This window comes from Salvelinus sp. IW2-2015, linkage group LG23 (genome assembly GCF_002910315.2).
Source record: "Salvelinus sp. IW2-2015 linkage group LG23, ASM291031v2, whole genome shotgun sequence".
Classification (NCBI taxonomy): Eukaryota; Metazoa; Chordata; class Actinopteri; order Salmoniformes; family Salmonidae; genus Salvelinus; species Salvelinus sp. IW2-2015.
In genome coordinates this window covers 41,726,799-41,740,172 of record NC_036863.1, presented here as the reverse complement: position 1 = coordinate 41,740,172, position 13,374 = coordinate 41,726,799, and the positions used below count along the sequence as shown (strand labels likewise).

At 43.7% G+C, this 13,374-nt stretch overlaps 1 protein-coding gene across 1 annotated transcript; it reads right to left on the bottom strand.

Annotated features, from left to right (window-relative positions):
• Positions 1–322: 322 nt before the first annotated feature.
• On the bottom strand, positions 323–11,366 carry LOC111950409 (cationic amino acid transporter 3). The gene is made up of 12 exons (XM_023967965.2): positions 11,278–11,366; positions 4,134–4,583; positions 3,821–3,982; positions 3,468–3,669; positions 3,186–3,304; positions 2,737–2,959; positions 2,447–2,586; positions 2,028–2,130; positions 1,618–1,847; positions 1,326–1,492; positions 1,123–1,231; positions 323–833 (listed from the first exon to the last, which is right to left on the bottom strand). Exons 2-12 carry the CDS (start codon positions 4,498–4,500, stop codon positions 685–687), a joined length of 1,971 nt encoding a protein of 656 aa, XP_023823733.1. The 5' UTR covers positions 4,501–4,583; positions 11,278–11,366; the 3' UTR covers positions 323–684.
• Positions 11,367–13,374: the final 2,008 nt, after the last annotated feature.

The window sequence follows — 13,374 nt, the reverse complement described above, 5'->3', positions numbered from 1 at the left end:
AAAATGATAACATACATCATTACTTTGACTATTTTTACCATACGTTCAAAGACAAATGTACGACAGAAAAATCACCGGCAACAGATTGTTCATAAACGCCTTTAACATTATAGGATATGTAGTTCGAGGTCTCTGTGGTGATATTTCCATTTCATGAGACGTATTGAAGAAGCTGACACCAACAAAAATAATCGTTTCTGCAACTAGGTGCACAAAGTCCTGTTAAATAGGTTGCTCTTTGGCAGGTGGAGGACAGCTCGTCTACGACAGTCATCCCAAAAACCGCCCGCGTTGGGCCTCGACACCGTTAACAAGTCTACGGAGGCCCTGACCAAGGCCGTAAACCCCACAGACACACTGGTACCCAGTAATACACATGGCCCTAACCAACAGATCCTGTACAGCTGTACTTCATATTGCTGCTGGGGGCCCCCGTGGGCTAACGATTGGAGGCACGGCCACAGCCACCAACTAGGAAGAGACTAACGGTTAATAAATAAAATTTAAAAATCACTAGTAATGTTAATAGAAACATTAAGTGTTGAAAGTGTCCAATAAAGTGTAAGACAGATCTCCCAAAAATGAAAGGCAACAAATCTAGACACACACATTGCAGTGTCAGTTGAATTGTCTGCCTTCACTTCAGAGGTATAACGTGTGGGGTTTCCTCCAGTCCCTAGCCGTTCAGGGGCTCATCCCCTCCGCCTCACTCTCGTCTCTCCCCAGGTAGATGGGCTTCTTCTTGGTCTGGAGGGCAGGCTCGTATTTCCGGGGGGTGCTGTTGGCTGCCTCGGTGCTGTGCCAGATCCCGTAGCAGAAGTAGATTGCAAATCCTGAGGGAAGGAGAAAAAGAGAGGAATTAAGTTGACTGAATTAAAGAGGGAATCTTTAAAAATGGTGAATATGCCACGTCTGTTTGCGATATTACAAAGTCACTGCAAACAAACAGTTCCCCCCCCCCCCCGACATCATTGCACGAGCGATAGAACAGCAGAAAATGCACTGCAATTACATTGACCATGGGGCAGACGGTTTTCCCCTACAGCGGATTCCGTGATTAACATGTGATTCTATTGTGAATTTAGAAAAATGTCCTACTCTGTATAATGTAATCCAACTCACCAATGCCCATCCAAACAGCAAAGCGGCACCACGTAGCCAGGTCCAGCTGCATCATGAGGTAGATGTTGACAAAGACACTGAACAGAGGCAGCCATGGCAACAAGGGCACCTGGAGGGGGTGAGAAACAAGTTAGTTGTTTTACTGCGTACAAGTTGTATTATGAATTGGCCGTGAACAAACACTGAAGTATCCAGAAACTAACCTTGAAGGTGAGGGCTTCCTTGCTCTCGGGTTGCCTCCAGATGATGACGACACAAAGGGCACAGAGCAAGGCCAGTACTACACACACCGTGACCCACACAGGCTGAACCTCGATCAACTCATCCAGCTTCCCCGCCAACACCACACACAGCACAGTGATGAGCACCGCTAGAGAGGACGAAGAGAGAATCAAAATGTGCTTTCTCTAAAAAAAGAGCCGCTTTGAAAACGACCCGTGGTCAACTGCATTACAACTTCATAAGTGAGAGAGAAAGAGAAGAGGCGTCACTCACAGATAATGGCCGTGGTGGCATAGACGATGTTCCCAGAGATCTGAGTGGGTAGATTCCCGCTGGGGAAGAGGAGGAGGCGGGGGGTGAACTTCTCCCGGAGGGGGCCGTCCTCCAGATCCAGGCCGTACTCGTCACCGCTGTCTTGCCCGGACACGGCCACCTTCTCCCCTCCCACCAGCTCCACCAGCTTTTCACTCTGACTGGACGAGCTCAGGGTGCCCGGCTGGTACCTGGACAGGAGGGAAGAGCAGGTCAGTTTCCTGGACCATGAGCGGTAATCACACTGAGAATGTCAAACACCATAAGCAAATCACAGAATTGGAGACAAATCATAATTTCAACACCACAAAAATGCGGTGTTTGGCATTAAAATATATTTAAAAGAAAAAGCGGCACAAGTCGTCACCCACCTGAGGATGAGCACACAGATGGCCACTAGTGAGTAGGCCAGCAGTGTCCCTATGGACATGAGGTCAACCAGGGCAGCCAGGTCAAAGAGGAAGGCCATCAGAGCTACAGGGAGAGGAGACAATGAGCATTACCATCATACATACTATAGAAAACACAATCCACATCCCTTCAGTTGGTTATTTACTCTAGTTATTCCGGCATTCAAAAACAATGAAGAAAAAATAAATAAAAAAATAACACTTTTAAAAAGCATTCCACTGATCAAAGGGTCTATTTCGACAAGCTTCCCTCCTGCTGCACATTCATAGATTCATACATAAACAAAAACATAACAGCAGGAGTTGACTACAGTGGAACCCAGAGGTAGTAGAGCAGAACCAGATGAATGAACAGAGAGAGGGCGGAGGGCTGAACTCACATGCCACACAGCCAGAGACGATGGTGGCCATCAGGGGCGTCTTGGTGCGCGTGTTCATGCGGGACAGGCCACGGAACAGGAGCCCATCCTCTGCCATGGCGTAGATCACCCTCGGCATGGGGAACATGGACCCAAGCAGGCTAGGAGGACAACAAAACCAACATTATATACACACACGTAACAAAGGGAGTGCATTTGATAGCTTGACAAGAACACCAAGTACTGAGGACTGTAGAAGACAAGGGAGCTACAGAACAGTAGCCATAGTGCGGTCTATCAGCCTAACTGACCTGGTGGAGAGAGCACAGAGGGAGCCCACAGCCACGATGTAGTGAGCAGCAGGCCAGCCTATGTGGATGAAGGCCTTTGGCAGGGGGCTCTTGGTGTCCAGCAGGTAGTAGGGCATCATGAGGGTGAGGGCCGCAGACACCCCAAAGTAGGCGAAGAAACAGATGAGCAGAGAGGCCACGATGCCCACAGGGATGGAACGCGTTGGGTTCTTAGCCTCTTCGCCTGGGGGGGGGGGGGCGACGACAAGGCACAACATATATTTGTCTGTAACTATGAGAGAGTAACAACCAAGTAGAACTATACATTCCAACTATTTAGCGAAAATTGGCCACCATATTAAAAAAGCTACATTTTGACTAAGTGGCATGTAAGTGAACGCTCAATCTACTGATAACAAACGACGTGGTCCTATCTAATGTTTAGCTTTGGAGCACAGTAAATAACTCACTTGTCGTGGCGATGCAGTCGAACCCCACAAAGGCATAGAAACACGTGGCGGCACCAGACAAAATGCCACGGAGGCCAAACGGAGCAAAACCACCTGTGCCAAATGTCTTATCCACAACCCTGAGAGACAGAGGCAGCAATTATACGGTTTTATTTCTGAAGCCAAGTGCAGAGATTAAAACACAGCGAGACACATGAAAGCATGATTTAGTCAATACCAGTGCCCTATAATGGAATCTCTGGCTAAATCTCAGCTGGTATTAATCTGTATTGGAGGACTCACTCTTTGGATAAGCTGGACGCGTTGGTGATATTGGCGTTGATGACACGGTAGGTGTTGTTAAAGTCATCCAAAGTAAGGTTCCAGTTGTTTGTGTCTCCCTTCACAAAGCCTGAGATGATGACGAAGCCCAGCACCACCAGGTTGACCCCCGTGAAGATCTTATTCACCAGAGCCGACTCACTCACGCCAAACGCCAGCAGCCCTGGAAGAAGCAACAGTATGGCGTTAGGAAACACAAATCAAGTCGCATTAGGCACATGTACGTTACAATACATGCAAGTTTTTACAATGAGGCTATAACTTATGTGCTGCCTCCCCCAGCACTATACATTTTGGTTGACTGAAGTCCTCACCGGTTAATAAGAGCACGAGGATGAGCGCAAACAGGTCCGGGTATTCAGCCAGCACGCCCCCCGGGACGTTCATGGCCATGGACGACCTGAAGAAGTCCGATATCCTCTGCTCCACCAGGCTATCGAAATTAGAGCTCCAGGCTCGGGCCACACTGGCTGTACCTAAAAAGGACCATGGAGAAGAAGTTAACGTCATGGAAACCGTCGACCAAACTCAAGAGGATAAGGCAGACTAGAGACTAACCACAGTGAACATTGTGGCTCAACGCAAAAGCCTTTGAAAACGGAAGCAATTTCCAATCTACTAACTCACCGAGGACATAGGAGAGGATGAGGTTCCACCCCGTGATGAAAGCCCAGATCTCGCCAACCGTCACGTAGCTGTACAGGTACGCCGAACCAGTCTTGGGTACGCGGGCGCCAAACTCGGCGTAACAGAGTCCGGCCAGCATGGAGGAGAGCGCAGCGATGAGGAAGCAGAGCACGATGGCAGGACCAGCCTTCTCCCTGGCTACCTCACCAGCCAGGACGTACACCCCTGCCCCTAGCGTAGAGCCCACCCCCAGCGCCACCAGGTCCAGTGTGGAGAGGCAGCGGGCAAAGCGGCTTCCCTCATCGGAGCAGTCCAGTACCCTGCGTCGCAACAAGATCCGGCCAAAGGAGGCCATCTTGTCTACCATGGTCACGTCTGCGGAGGGAGCTGCGAAGCTGAAGGGGTTGACTGAGCAGAGCTGCGAAGAGTTGAGACGGAGCAGGAGAGATCCTATGATCAAACAGAGGGGAAGCAGATTGATGAGTGACTATGGGAAATAATAGGCTACCGTTTAATCTAGCTGTTTGTTGCTTTACTTTGTTCCGTGCGGATCCCTTGTTAGCCAACCAACCGTCTCTGTGATAACGAACTGACTGATTAGCTCTCATGTGCGTATTTAGTCAAGTTGATACCTTACATGTCTGTATGGTGCCACACTAGTTTGTTTCCTCCTACTCGGGTACTTCCAGTAAAGTTTTAATTCCCCTCCTGCAGGTTTCCAGACAAGCAAACCACATTCTTCTAAGGAACAGCATGCTGCTATTATGCGGCTTCCCAGAATTACATTTCCCCACCTTCAATAGTGGTTTATAAAAAAAATGTTTCTAAACATGACCTGACCGGTAGAGAGCTTCGATAAGCAGACATGGAAGTGAACACCAATCTCTCTGTGCCTCGCTTTTCACTAATAACCTTACTGGTTGACTACAATTTTAAAGACATGGGCAATTCCCAATGACTCAGATCCTTCACTTTAAAAATGTTTGCCAAACCAAAAGTTTAACAAACCATACAACTCTATGCACAATGACAACTTTTAAAATTGAGAAAAAAATGCAGATGCAAACTTTGGTAACAGAATTACAGTAAAATCTCCCTCGGTTGTATTCTACTAGCAAATTTTGTACCGGCAGTTCTTCCTATAAAACGTGTTTTTGTAAAATGCGTGTACATCTTTAAAAAGTAGTCCTTGTCCATAGAGCTCTATGATTTGTTCAACTTTGAAATCAAAATGGTTGTTGTTTGGTATACGTTTTACAGTGAACAATCTGAGTCTCGGCGTAATCCCATTACCGTGGAATTGCCCACATGCCGACCACCTTTAAGTCATCAGAAACAATCGTTGTGTAGTCTATTATACGGCAGTAAGCAATAGAACATCTTGAATAGAGGCCCGTATCATGTCAAAATACAGAGTTACAATTCAAAACCAAATGAAGTGATAGCACGTAGTAAGACAACCACTTGGCATTTAGCCTACATAGATAAAAAGCTGATTTTTCATATTATCAAAGTTCACTGTCACAAGGTTAATTTGCCTTCCTCCAAGAGTTAGGCAGTAGATCGGCCCTACCCTAGCAGAACAACGCCAACTCAAGTGTTATAACAAGTCTTCAAATTGGGATCCCACTTTCTATTACAACTAGCATGTCCCACAAAAGGGAAAAAAAGGTGACAACAGCGCAACATTTCAAGCAAAACTTCTGCTTAGCAATCTCGTGTAACGACAACAAATCATAGCATTCACGTCAGCGATGTAGTGTTTTGGCATCTCTAGGGGCAGGCTGACTAATACTGATAGCACCACTTACAACAAACCCCGGCCCCTTCAGCTCAAGGACAGACAGCATCTCTATCTGTGCAGGTGCCAGACTGCAGGGACACTCACACACACAACCACCTCATAAGCATTGGAGGCTCTGGTCACATGACCTTGTCTGACTGGCAGCAGCTGTCCACACAGCTCCATGTTGACATTAAGCACGTTGCACAGAACGTCTGGTCCCTGTCCCGACCAACCGTAAGGTCATCATGGCTACTGCTTATTCGAGATATCCGAGACGCTGCCTCTTCAGCAGCACACCAAACACTCCACAAAAGGTTGGCGACTTGGAGGTGTAGCTTAGCCTCTTAACACCTATAATAATAGTCAAATAATAATAATAATAATAAATGTTTTCGGGCCCATTCTACGTTGTTATCCATAGAACACTGTGCACAATCACCGGAAGGTTATTGAGAAAACAATTTGCAAACACAGAACAAAAAATGGAATGTCAGTAAAATAAACATATCCACTGGCCTTTGAAGGTAACAGGAAATTAAAACTGTTCAAAAATAACTTTCATGTATCAGGCATTGTAGTTACTGTCACAAACTGTCTACAGGGAAAATAGTCAATGCTGGTTTGATCGGGCAGTCAGCCTGGGCTAGATTCCGTGATTGGATCACAATGGTGCAACCAACTATATTCCATCCTGCACTTGGACATGCACAATGGCTTCCTTATTGAAGTCTGCATGGGCTTGGCATATCCACCTTGTAACTTAAACCAGTGTTAAAAATTTAAAAAAATACACACCATGGTTGTGCTCTCTAGGGGTTATGATTGAACAACGGAATAGTTAAGCAAGACTGAAACCGCATACAGGGTCTGCTCTGCTGAAGAGTTGCATTAGCTGTTTTAGGAGGCCGGCGGGCAGGGCAGGCGTCATCTCCGGCCCTGGGAAAGGTTCACTTCTGGGAGTCCCCCTGCATGCGATTAATGTGCGGCGCCTGAGAGGTTTAGTCTGTTCTGCCCACACAGTAAGCTCTGGAGGTAGGCCACCCTGCGTCACCTAGACCAACTAGGCTAATCTTTTCCTTGTGGTCTTCACGAGGGGTGGCTGGCCTCTGTGAAACAGCGGCGGCTTCAGACCAGGTTGTGAAGACACCAACACGCAGCTCCTATAATTTACCACCTGGAAGCTCAAATCAGGCATGCTCGTTGGAGCCTCTAGGCCAAAGGGTTTAGTGGGACTCTTTTCCTGTAATAGGTAGGCTATAGTATACAAAGGGTAGGAGTACTTCAACCACTTAAAGAGCATTAAAAACTAGGCCTAGTCTAATTGCCTAATACTTGGGCTGGGAATTGCCAGGGACATCACAATACGATATTATCACAATATTTCGGTGCCGATACGAAATGTATCGAGATTCGATACTGTAATTTGATTGCGATTCGATGTTCCAAATATTGCTCACCTCTGCCGCAGAGGGACAAGAGAGCCCTGGTATTGCTACCTAATACCATATGGATTAGATTTAGGTTTATGTTATGAGGCTTTTAACTAGGTCTTCCAGCACACAAGTAACCACCCGGCGGAAGCTTCCGCAGATACTGTATATTATTTGCCTCACTGAGCTTTTCCAAAGCACCTGCTGCAACAGACTAAGAGGATTATCTTAGCTCAATCTCATTAGACTGTTGCTCACTCCACACAAAGCACTTTTGGGGGGTTTTGACTCACTGTCTAGCCTCAACTCTGCCATCACGATACGGTATTATGATTAGCCTAGTTTGTTATCAGGGTGTCCTAAGCTTCCTAGGCTTTAAGATAGCATATGAAATAAACAAAAGTTAAGACCTAGGCCCTCATCGTTAGCTAACTTATGATACTATATAAAGTGGAAAGACTGGGTTCCCTTATTGGTTAGTGTTCCTGCTCACTGGTAGTAGGTTCACGACATGGTGGGATCTGTGTCTGTACAATGAAATCATGCGAGAAATGGCCGTAGAGTCACGCAATGATATGGTGTGTGGTCCTCCCAGAGCGATTTAGGAAACCATGCAGTTTATTAGGCTAGAGATGAAATAACTTGAGGAACTTCACAGGGTGGTGAAAGTGCACGGTGATCTTGATGCTCCTTTCCAATAAATATTGAGGGTCTGATTCTGGCGACTTGACGATCGATGCGTGACAAATAAAAACAAACATTCTCACTTATCCATAATGATGATGTCATCGTGTAGAAGCTGGTGGCTAGAGTACATGCGCCAAGACCAGAGTAGGCACATTTGCTATTTAGCGCAACAGTTTTGTGACAAAACTATCGAGTTGAAAATGCGATGGAAACACATTGAACTTTAGACGCTTATTCGGCACATGAAACCTTAAGTGAAAAGGTACATTGTGTGCACTGTCATCACCCACTGATTTTTATCTGCAATAAGTCCGTTTGGTGGGAACACAGCACTTGTTTGAGACCATTTGAATGAAAATATGTTGCCAAATTGGATGGAAACCTAGCGATACACACTGAAATACATGGATATGGACTAAATTTAGACAAATAATTACACACAATTAAGATAAAACTTATTTAAAAAGGCAGCTGACCTCAAAAACCAACTTATCTGCTTCAAAACGACCGATGTTACATTGATAGTCAAAAACGGTGTAAAAATGTACTACCAAGTGTAAATAGCACAATGTGTCATAAAGTCAGTATCTTAAATTGAGATTTGAGCGATTTAGGTAGTACCTCCCCAAAATGTACCCTATGCTAAGCCCCACCCCATAATTTTGAGCACCCAACCACAGCGGTCAAATCTGATAGCAACTGTCGTCAAGTCCGACACCTCAGACAAGCGCATGTGTAAAGCCAGTCAGGGCTATGGCAAAAAAAGTCTTCTCCCCCTCCAAGTTTTTAAAAATATATGTTTTAAATTGTAATTCCATTCAAAAAATTAAGTAGCAGCCTGTTGGCTCTCAGCATATCCTTCTCCTTTAACTTTTCATTCCGTCTTCCATTGATTAGATATCTCCTTACGTTTGCCACACATGGAGGCTCTATGACTGTAGACTATTGCCACTTTGATGACTTAGGATTGGCCAACAACAAGCTACACGTTCCACGCCCCAGTCATGAAAAGCAAGCGCAGCGGCATAAATTAGCGCGTTCAGATGTGTACAAGCCCTTCCGGACAAGTCAGTTAAACTAACAACCAGAGATACCTAACAATCATATCCAATCCGACCCAGACCCTTGACATTATTTAGAATTTAGACGGGTGCCACTAAGTTACTCAGTTGGTGGCATGCAATAGAAAAAACATGTATCTTCTTGTAAAGTCATTCACAGTGCTTTATTAAAGTGTAATAGACTAATGAGATGGTATTCAATAAACAAGTTGTTTCAACGTCTCCTCGTGTTTTGAGTCAAAATATTTGAAAGACGCACTACGCCCTGGTTGCTAAAAAGAGCATTCTTGCACCTCTCGGTCCTGGCGTGTGGGACAGAGAACGCAAGTGATACGGGTGGTTCTGCCTGTCACTTGTCCTCGGCAGGCAGGTAAACAGATTGCAAAGTCCAGGCACCACTGCTATAATCTTAAAAAATGTTCACTGTAACAAGCATATCAATTAATGGGTACACTGTATAACATGACCAGATTTGAAAATGCCTCGAAATGACAACTTTACTCCAGCCCTGCATTTCATGTTCGACTAATGACTGCTGACTTCATGACCAGGGGAATCATTTGACAAACTGGCTCACCATGCAATTTGTGGGTACAATTACCATATACTAAATGTTAAGCACACACAATGAAATTATTTTAACACCTACACATGGTGTTTCTTGCCCCTTTTATATGCTTTTTCAGATGTCCATTGGGAGAGTGGATACTTTTTAATAGGCTGGTGCAGAGCGCCCTTTCAGCATTCTAATCTCAGTGGGCGAGGTCACGCTTGGAGCTATGTGATGGGTGGCACACTTCATGCATCACAGACAGTCAATAGTTGTCTAGTTGTTTGACGCTATGGTGCAATCAATTTTCCAGAAAAAAAAAAGGACTACTGCTATGAGCCAACAGGATCCCTTCCTCCTTCCTCAATGCCTCTGCCATGACCAGTCTACACAGAGCTTGGGGCAAATTTGCCCCTTGAACATTTCAGAAAATGTCCCTGAAAATGTGTTTTTCCATCCATCAGCTTAGAATACTAGGGTGACCAAATAAATGCATTCAATGCAAAAAGTGACCCCTTGAATGAGTCAGTTGAGGCAAAGACCCCCCTATAATAAAACAAATGTTCCTCTGCATGATGACCAACCTGAACATCAAACAATTACTAAGGCGGTAAAGTTATGTTCCTTGAGAGTTGAACAACAACAACTTGAACAACTAGCTGTCTGACATGAGACTGAGGGCGAACAACTTTCAACACACAGACAAGGAGTCCTCACATTGAATATGACGTGTAACACATTTTGATAGTTGTGGCTAGTTAATAGCAGCAACTATAAAATGCTGCTAGTTAGCGAACTCAAGCTGATGCAACAGCTGACGCAACATATTAAAAATGCAGTTAGCTGCAGCTAACGCTACAGCAGTCAAGCCACGGACCCGTCTATTGTCTAGCTAGACTGGTATATTATGAAAGTTGTTTGTGATTGGTTTGTTAACTAGTTACATACCCACTGTTAAGATAAATATTACAGGTTGCACACTTGCATACCTACAGTTCGTTGATGTGTAGTTTTCTACCTAACGATAGTTAGCTAGATAACATTATCTAACTAAACGTTAGCTAGCAAAGTAATTGAACTAGTTGACTTAAGACTTTGTTTGATAGCTAGCAAGTAAAACAATGAATGGTGACACACATCAGCTTTTACACCCGACAAGATAAACTAGTTAGTTGCAACAACATGGATTTACACGGCACATCTTAGATTATAACGTTACCTAGTTAGCTACCATTAATAGCCAATATGCTAACTGGCTAAATTAACGTTCCCCGCTAAAACATCAACCACCTAGCGAGCAATGGTATTGGTAACGTCAACTAACGTTTGTTGGAAGACGTTAGGTACCCATCTAACTATTTATTTCAAACAAAATAAACAGACAATAGGTATTCTAATCCCTAAAAACATAACCAGTAATGTGCTGTTTTAAAAGAGAATATCGTTATAGTAGTTGGCTAAAGTTAGTATTTCTGACAACACACGAGGGTGTGATTGCGTCAGAATTAGCGAGAGTAAAATACTACGGAGTCTCGTGCAGTTTCGACACATGGACCACAACATCGAAACGTAAGCACATACTTTTCAGTACAATATAGTTTTTTTAAACGTGTGATGTTGGTTACTTTACCTTTGGTTTTACTTTGGAATGCTCGAAGGCTCGACAGCACGACCAAATACAGTTGACTTCACATTCGCTGATGAAACATCCCGCGTTCCTTAGTTCTTGTGTGCGTTTTTTTTAGAGGGCGGAGACAGTGACGTGGATATTCGTAGTATAAACAACCCTCCCTTTGTGGGGTGGCGCAAACCATTCATGTATTCCAGGGTACATCTCAATGTGGTACAGTGGCTTCCTCGATTCGCCTCCCCCTCCACCAATTGCACTGATCACATACGAGGTGAAACGCAATATGCTTTCATTTCTCGAGTTCTTTCACGTCGCTGCAAATGAAGGAAATGCAACAAGGAGAGGAAGCTTTTTAAAATGATTGAGATAGACCCACACTTTGACCTTTACAAAATTCAGAGAAATTATACTACAAATCCAGGAGAGATGTGCAGTCATTATGCCCATTCAAGCCCGTTGTGTTGTGCGTGCGTGTGAGTGCATGTCATTCCCTTTTCAAGATCTTTCACTCCAGCAACTGAGCTAGCTCCAAGGGCTTTTCACTGTATCCGCTGTAGCTTTGTCACCCAGATTAATAGAAGGGGGAAATGGTTCTGCTTCATCTCTGCACCCAATGCCCTTGTCTGGAGTGTTAGAGGTGCAATGACCATGTTTAATGATGCCATACTGACGGTATGACATATGCCCTTCCCAGTCCTGAAATCTCACTGGCATGCAAACTCCATAACAGGAAAGGTATATTACTCCCACCAATCAGACCATGATAGGAAAGAAGAAAACACAATTATTCTTTCTACTGTAATATTTTGAGTTTAAAGGGCAACTCTAATACTTTTCAACCTCATTTTCATTATCTCCCCATCACAATAGCTGTGTCTACCAGTGGTGTAAAGTACCTTAGTAAAAATATTTTAAAGTACTACTAAAGTAGTTTTTTGGGGTATCTGTACTTTACTATTTATATTTTTTACTATTTTTAATTAACTACATTCCTAAAGAAAATATTTTAATTTTTACTCCATACATTTTCCCTGGCAACCCAAAGTATTCGTTACATTTTGAATGCTTAGCAGGACAGGAAAATTGTGAAATTCACGCACTTATCAAGAAAACACGTGGTCATCTCTACTGCCATGGTCTGGCGGACTCACTAAACACAAATGCATCCTTTGTAAATAATGTCTGAGTGTTGGAGTGTGCACCTGGCTATCCGTAAATTAAAAAAACAAGAAAATGGTGCCGTCTGCTTTGCTTAATATAAGGAATTTGAAATTATTTCTACTTTTCCGTACTCTTTTGATACTTAAGTATATTTTAGCAATTACATTTACTTTTGATACTTAAGTATATTTAAAACCAAATACTTTTCGACTTTTACTCAAGTAGTATTTTACTGGGTGACTTTCACTTTCACTTGATTAACTTTCTATTAAGGTAGCTATACTTTGACTCAAGTATGGAAATTGGGTACTTTTCCCCAAGTATGACAATTGGGTAGTTTTCCCATCACAGGTGCCTACATATGTGAAAACAGTGAATTTCTAAACTTTGTAGAAAAAAAGTTATACCCGATGACATCAAAAGTTAAAGCGTTTACGGTGACGTGAGAAGCAAAAAAAGACCCTGCCTCTGGCTAGAAACCCGTTGCAGATTTTGCAAATCATGTCACTAGCTAGGTTTCCATCCAATTGTCGACAGATTTTGATGCGTATGTTTAATTTGTCACGAAAACTGTTGCGTTAAATAGCAAACTTACATACTATGGTCTTGGCATTTGCGCTCTAGCCAAACAGTGCAGGTAGACTAATCTAGATGATGAGATTATTATGGATAGCCTAAGAGCGAGAATATTTTTATTTATCAAACGTCAGTCAAGCATCGATTGATATTTATTGTAAAGGAGCATCAAGATCAACGTGCACTTTCACCACCCTGTGAAGTTCCTCATAAGTTATTTTATCTGTAGCCAAATAAACTGCATCGTTTCAAGAGTCGCGTGACTCAAAGTTTACTTCGATATGATTGTATGGTTATTATAGAAATATTTGCGCATAAAGGTGCTTCCACTGCCATTTCTCTCTCGCATAATTTATTTTA

Coding starts and splice junctions, on each gene's coding strand:
- LOC111950409 (XM_023967965.2), bottom strand. CDS start 4,500: ATGGTAGACAAGATGGCCTCCTTTGGCCGGATCTTGTTGCGACGCAGG. Junction 3,670..3,820: donor CCTCGTGCTCTTATTAACCG/GTGAGGACTTCA, acceptor TGCTTCTTCCAG/GGCTGCTGGCGTTTGGCGTG. Junction 1,232..1,325: donor AGGAAGCCCTCACCTTCAAG/GTTAGTTTCTGG, acceptor CACCCCCTCCAG/GTGCCCTTGTTGCCATGGCT.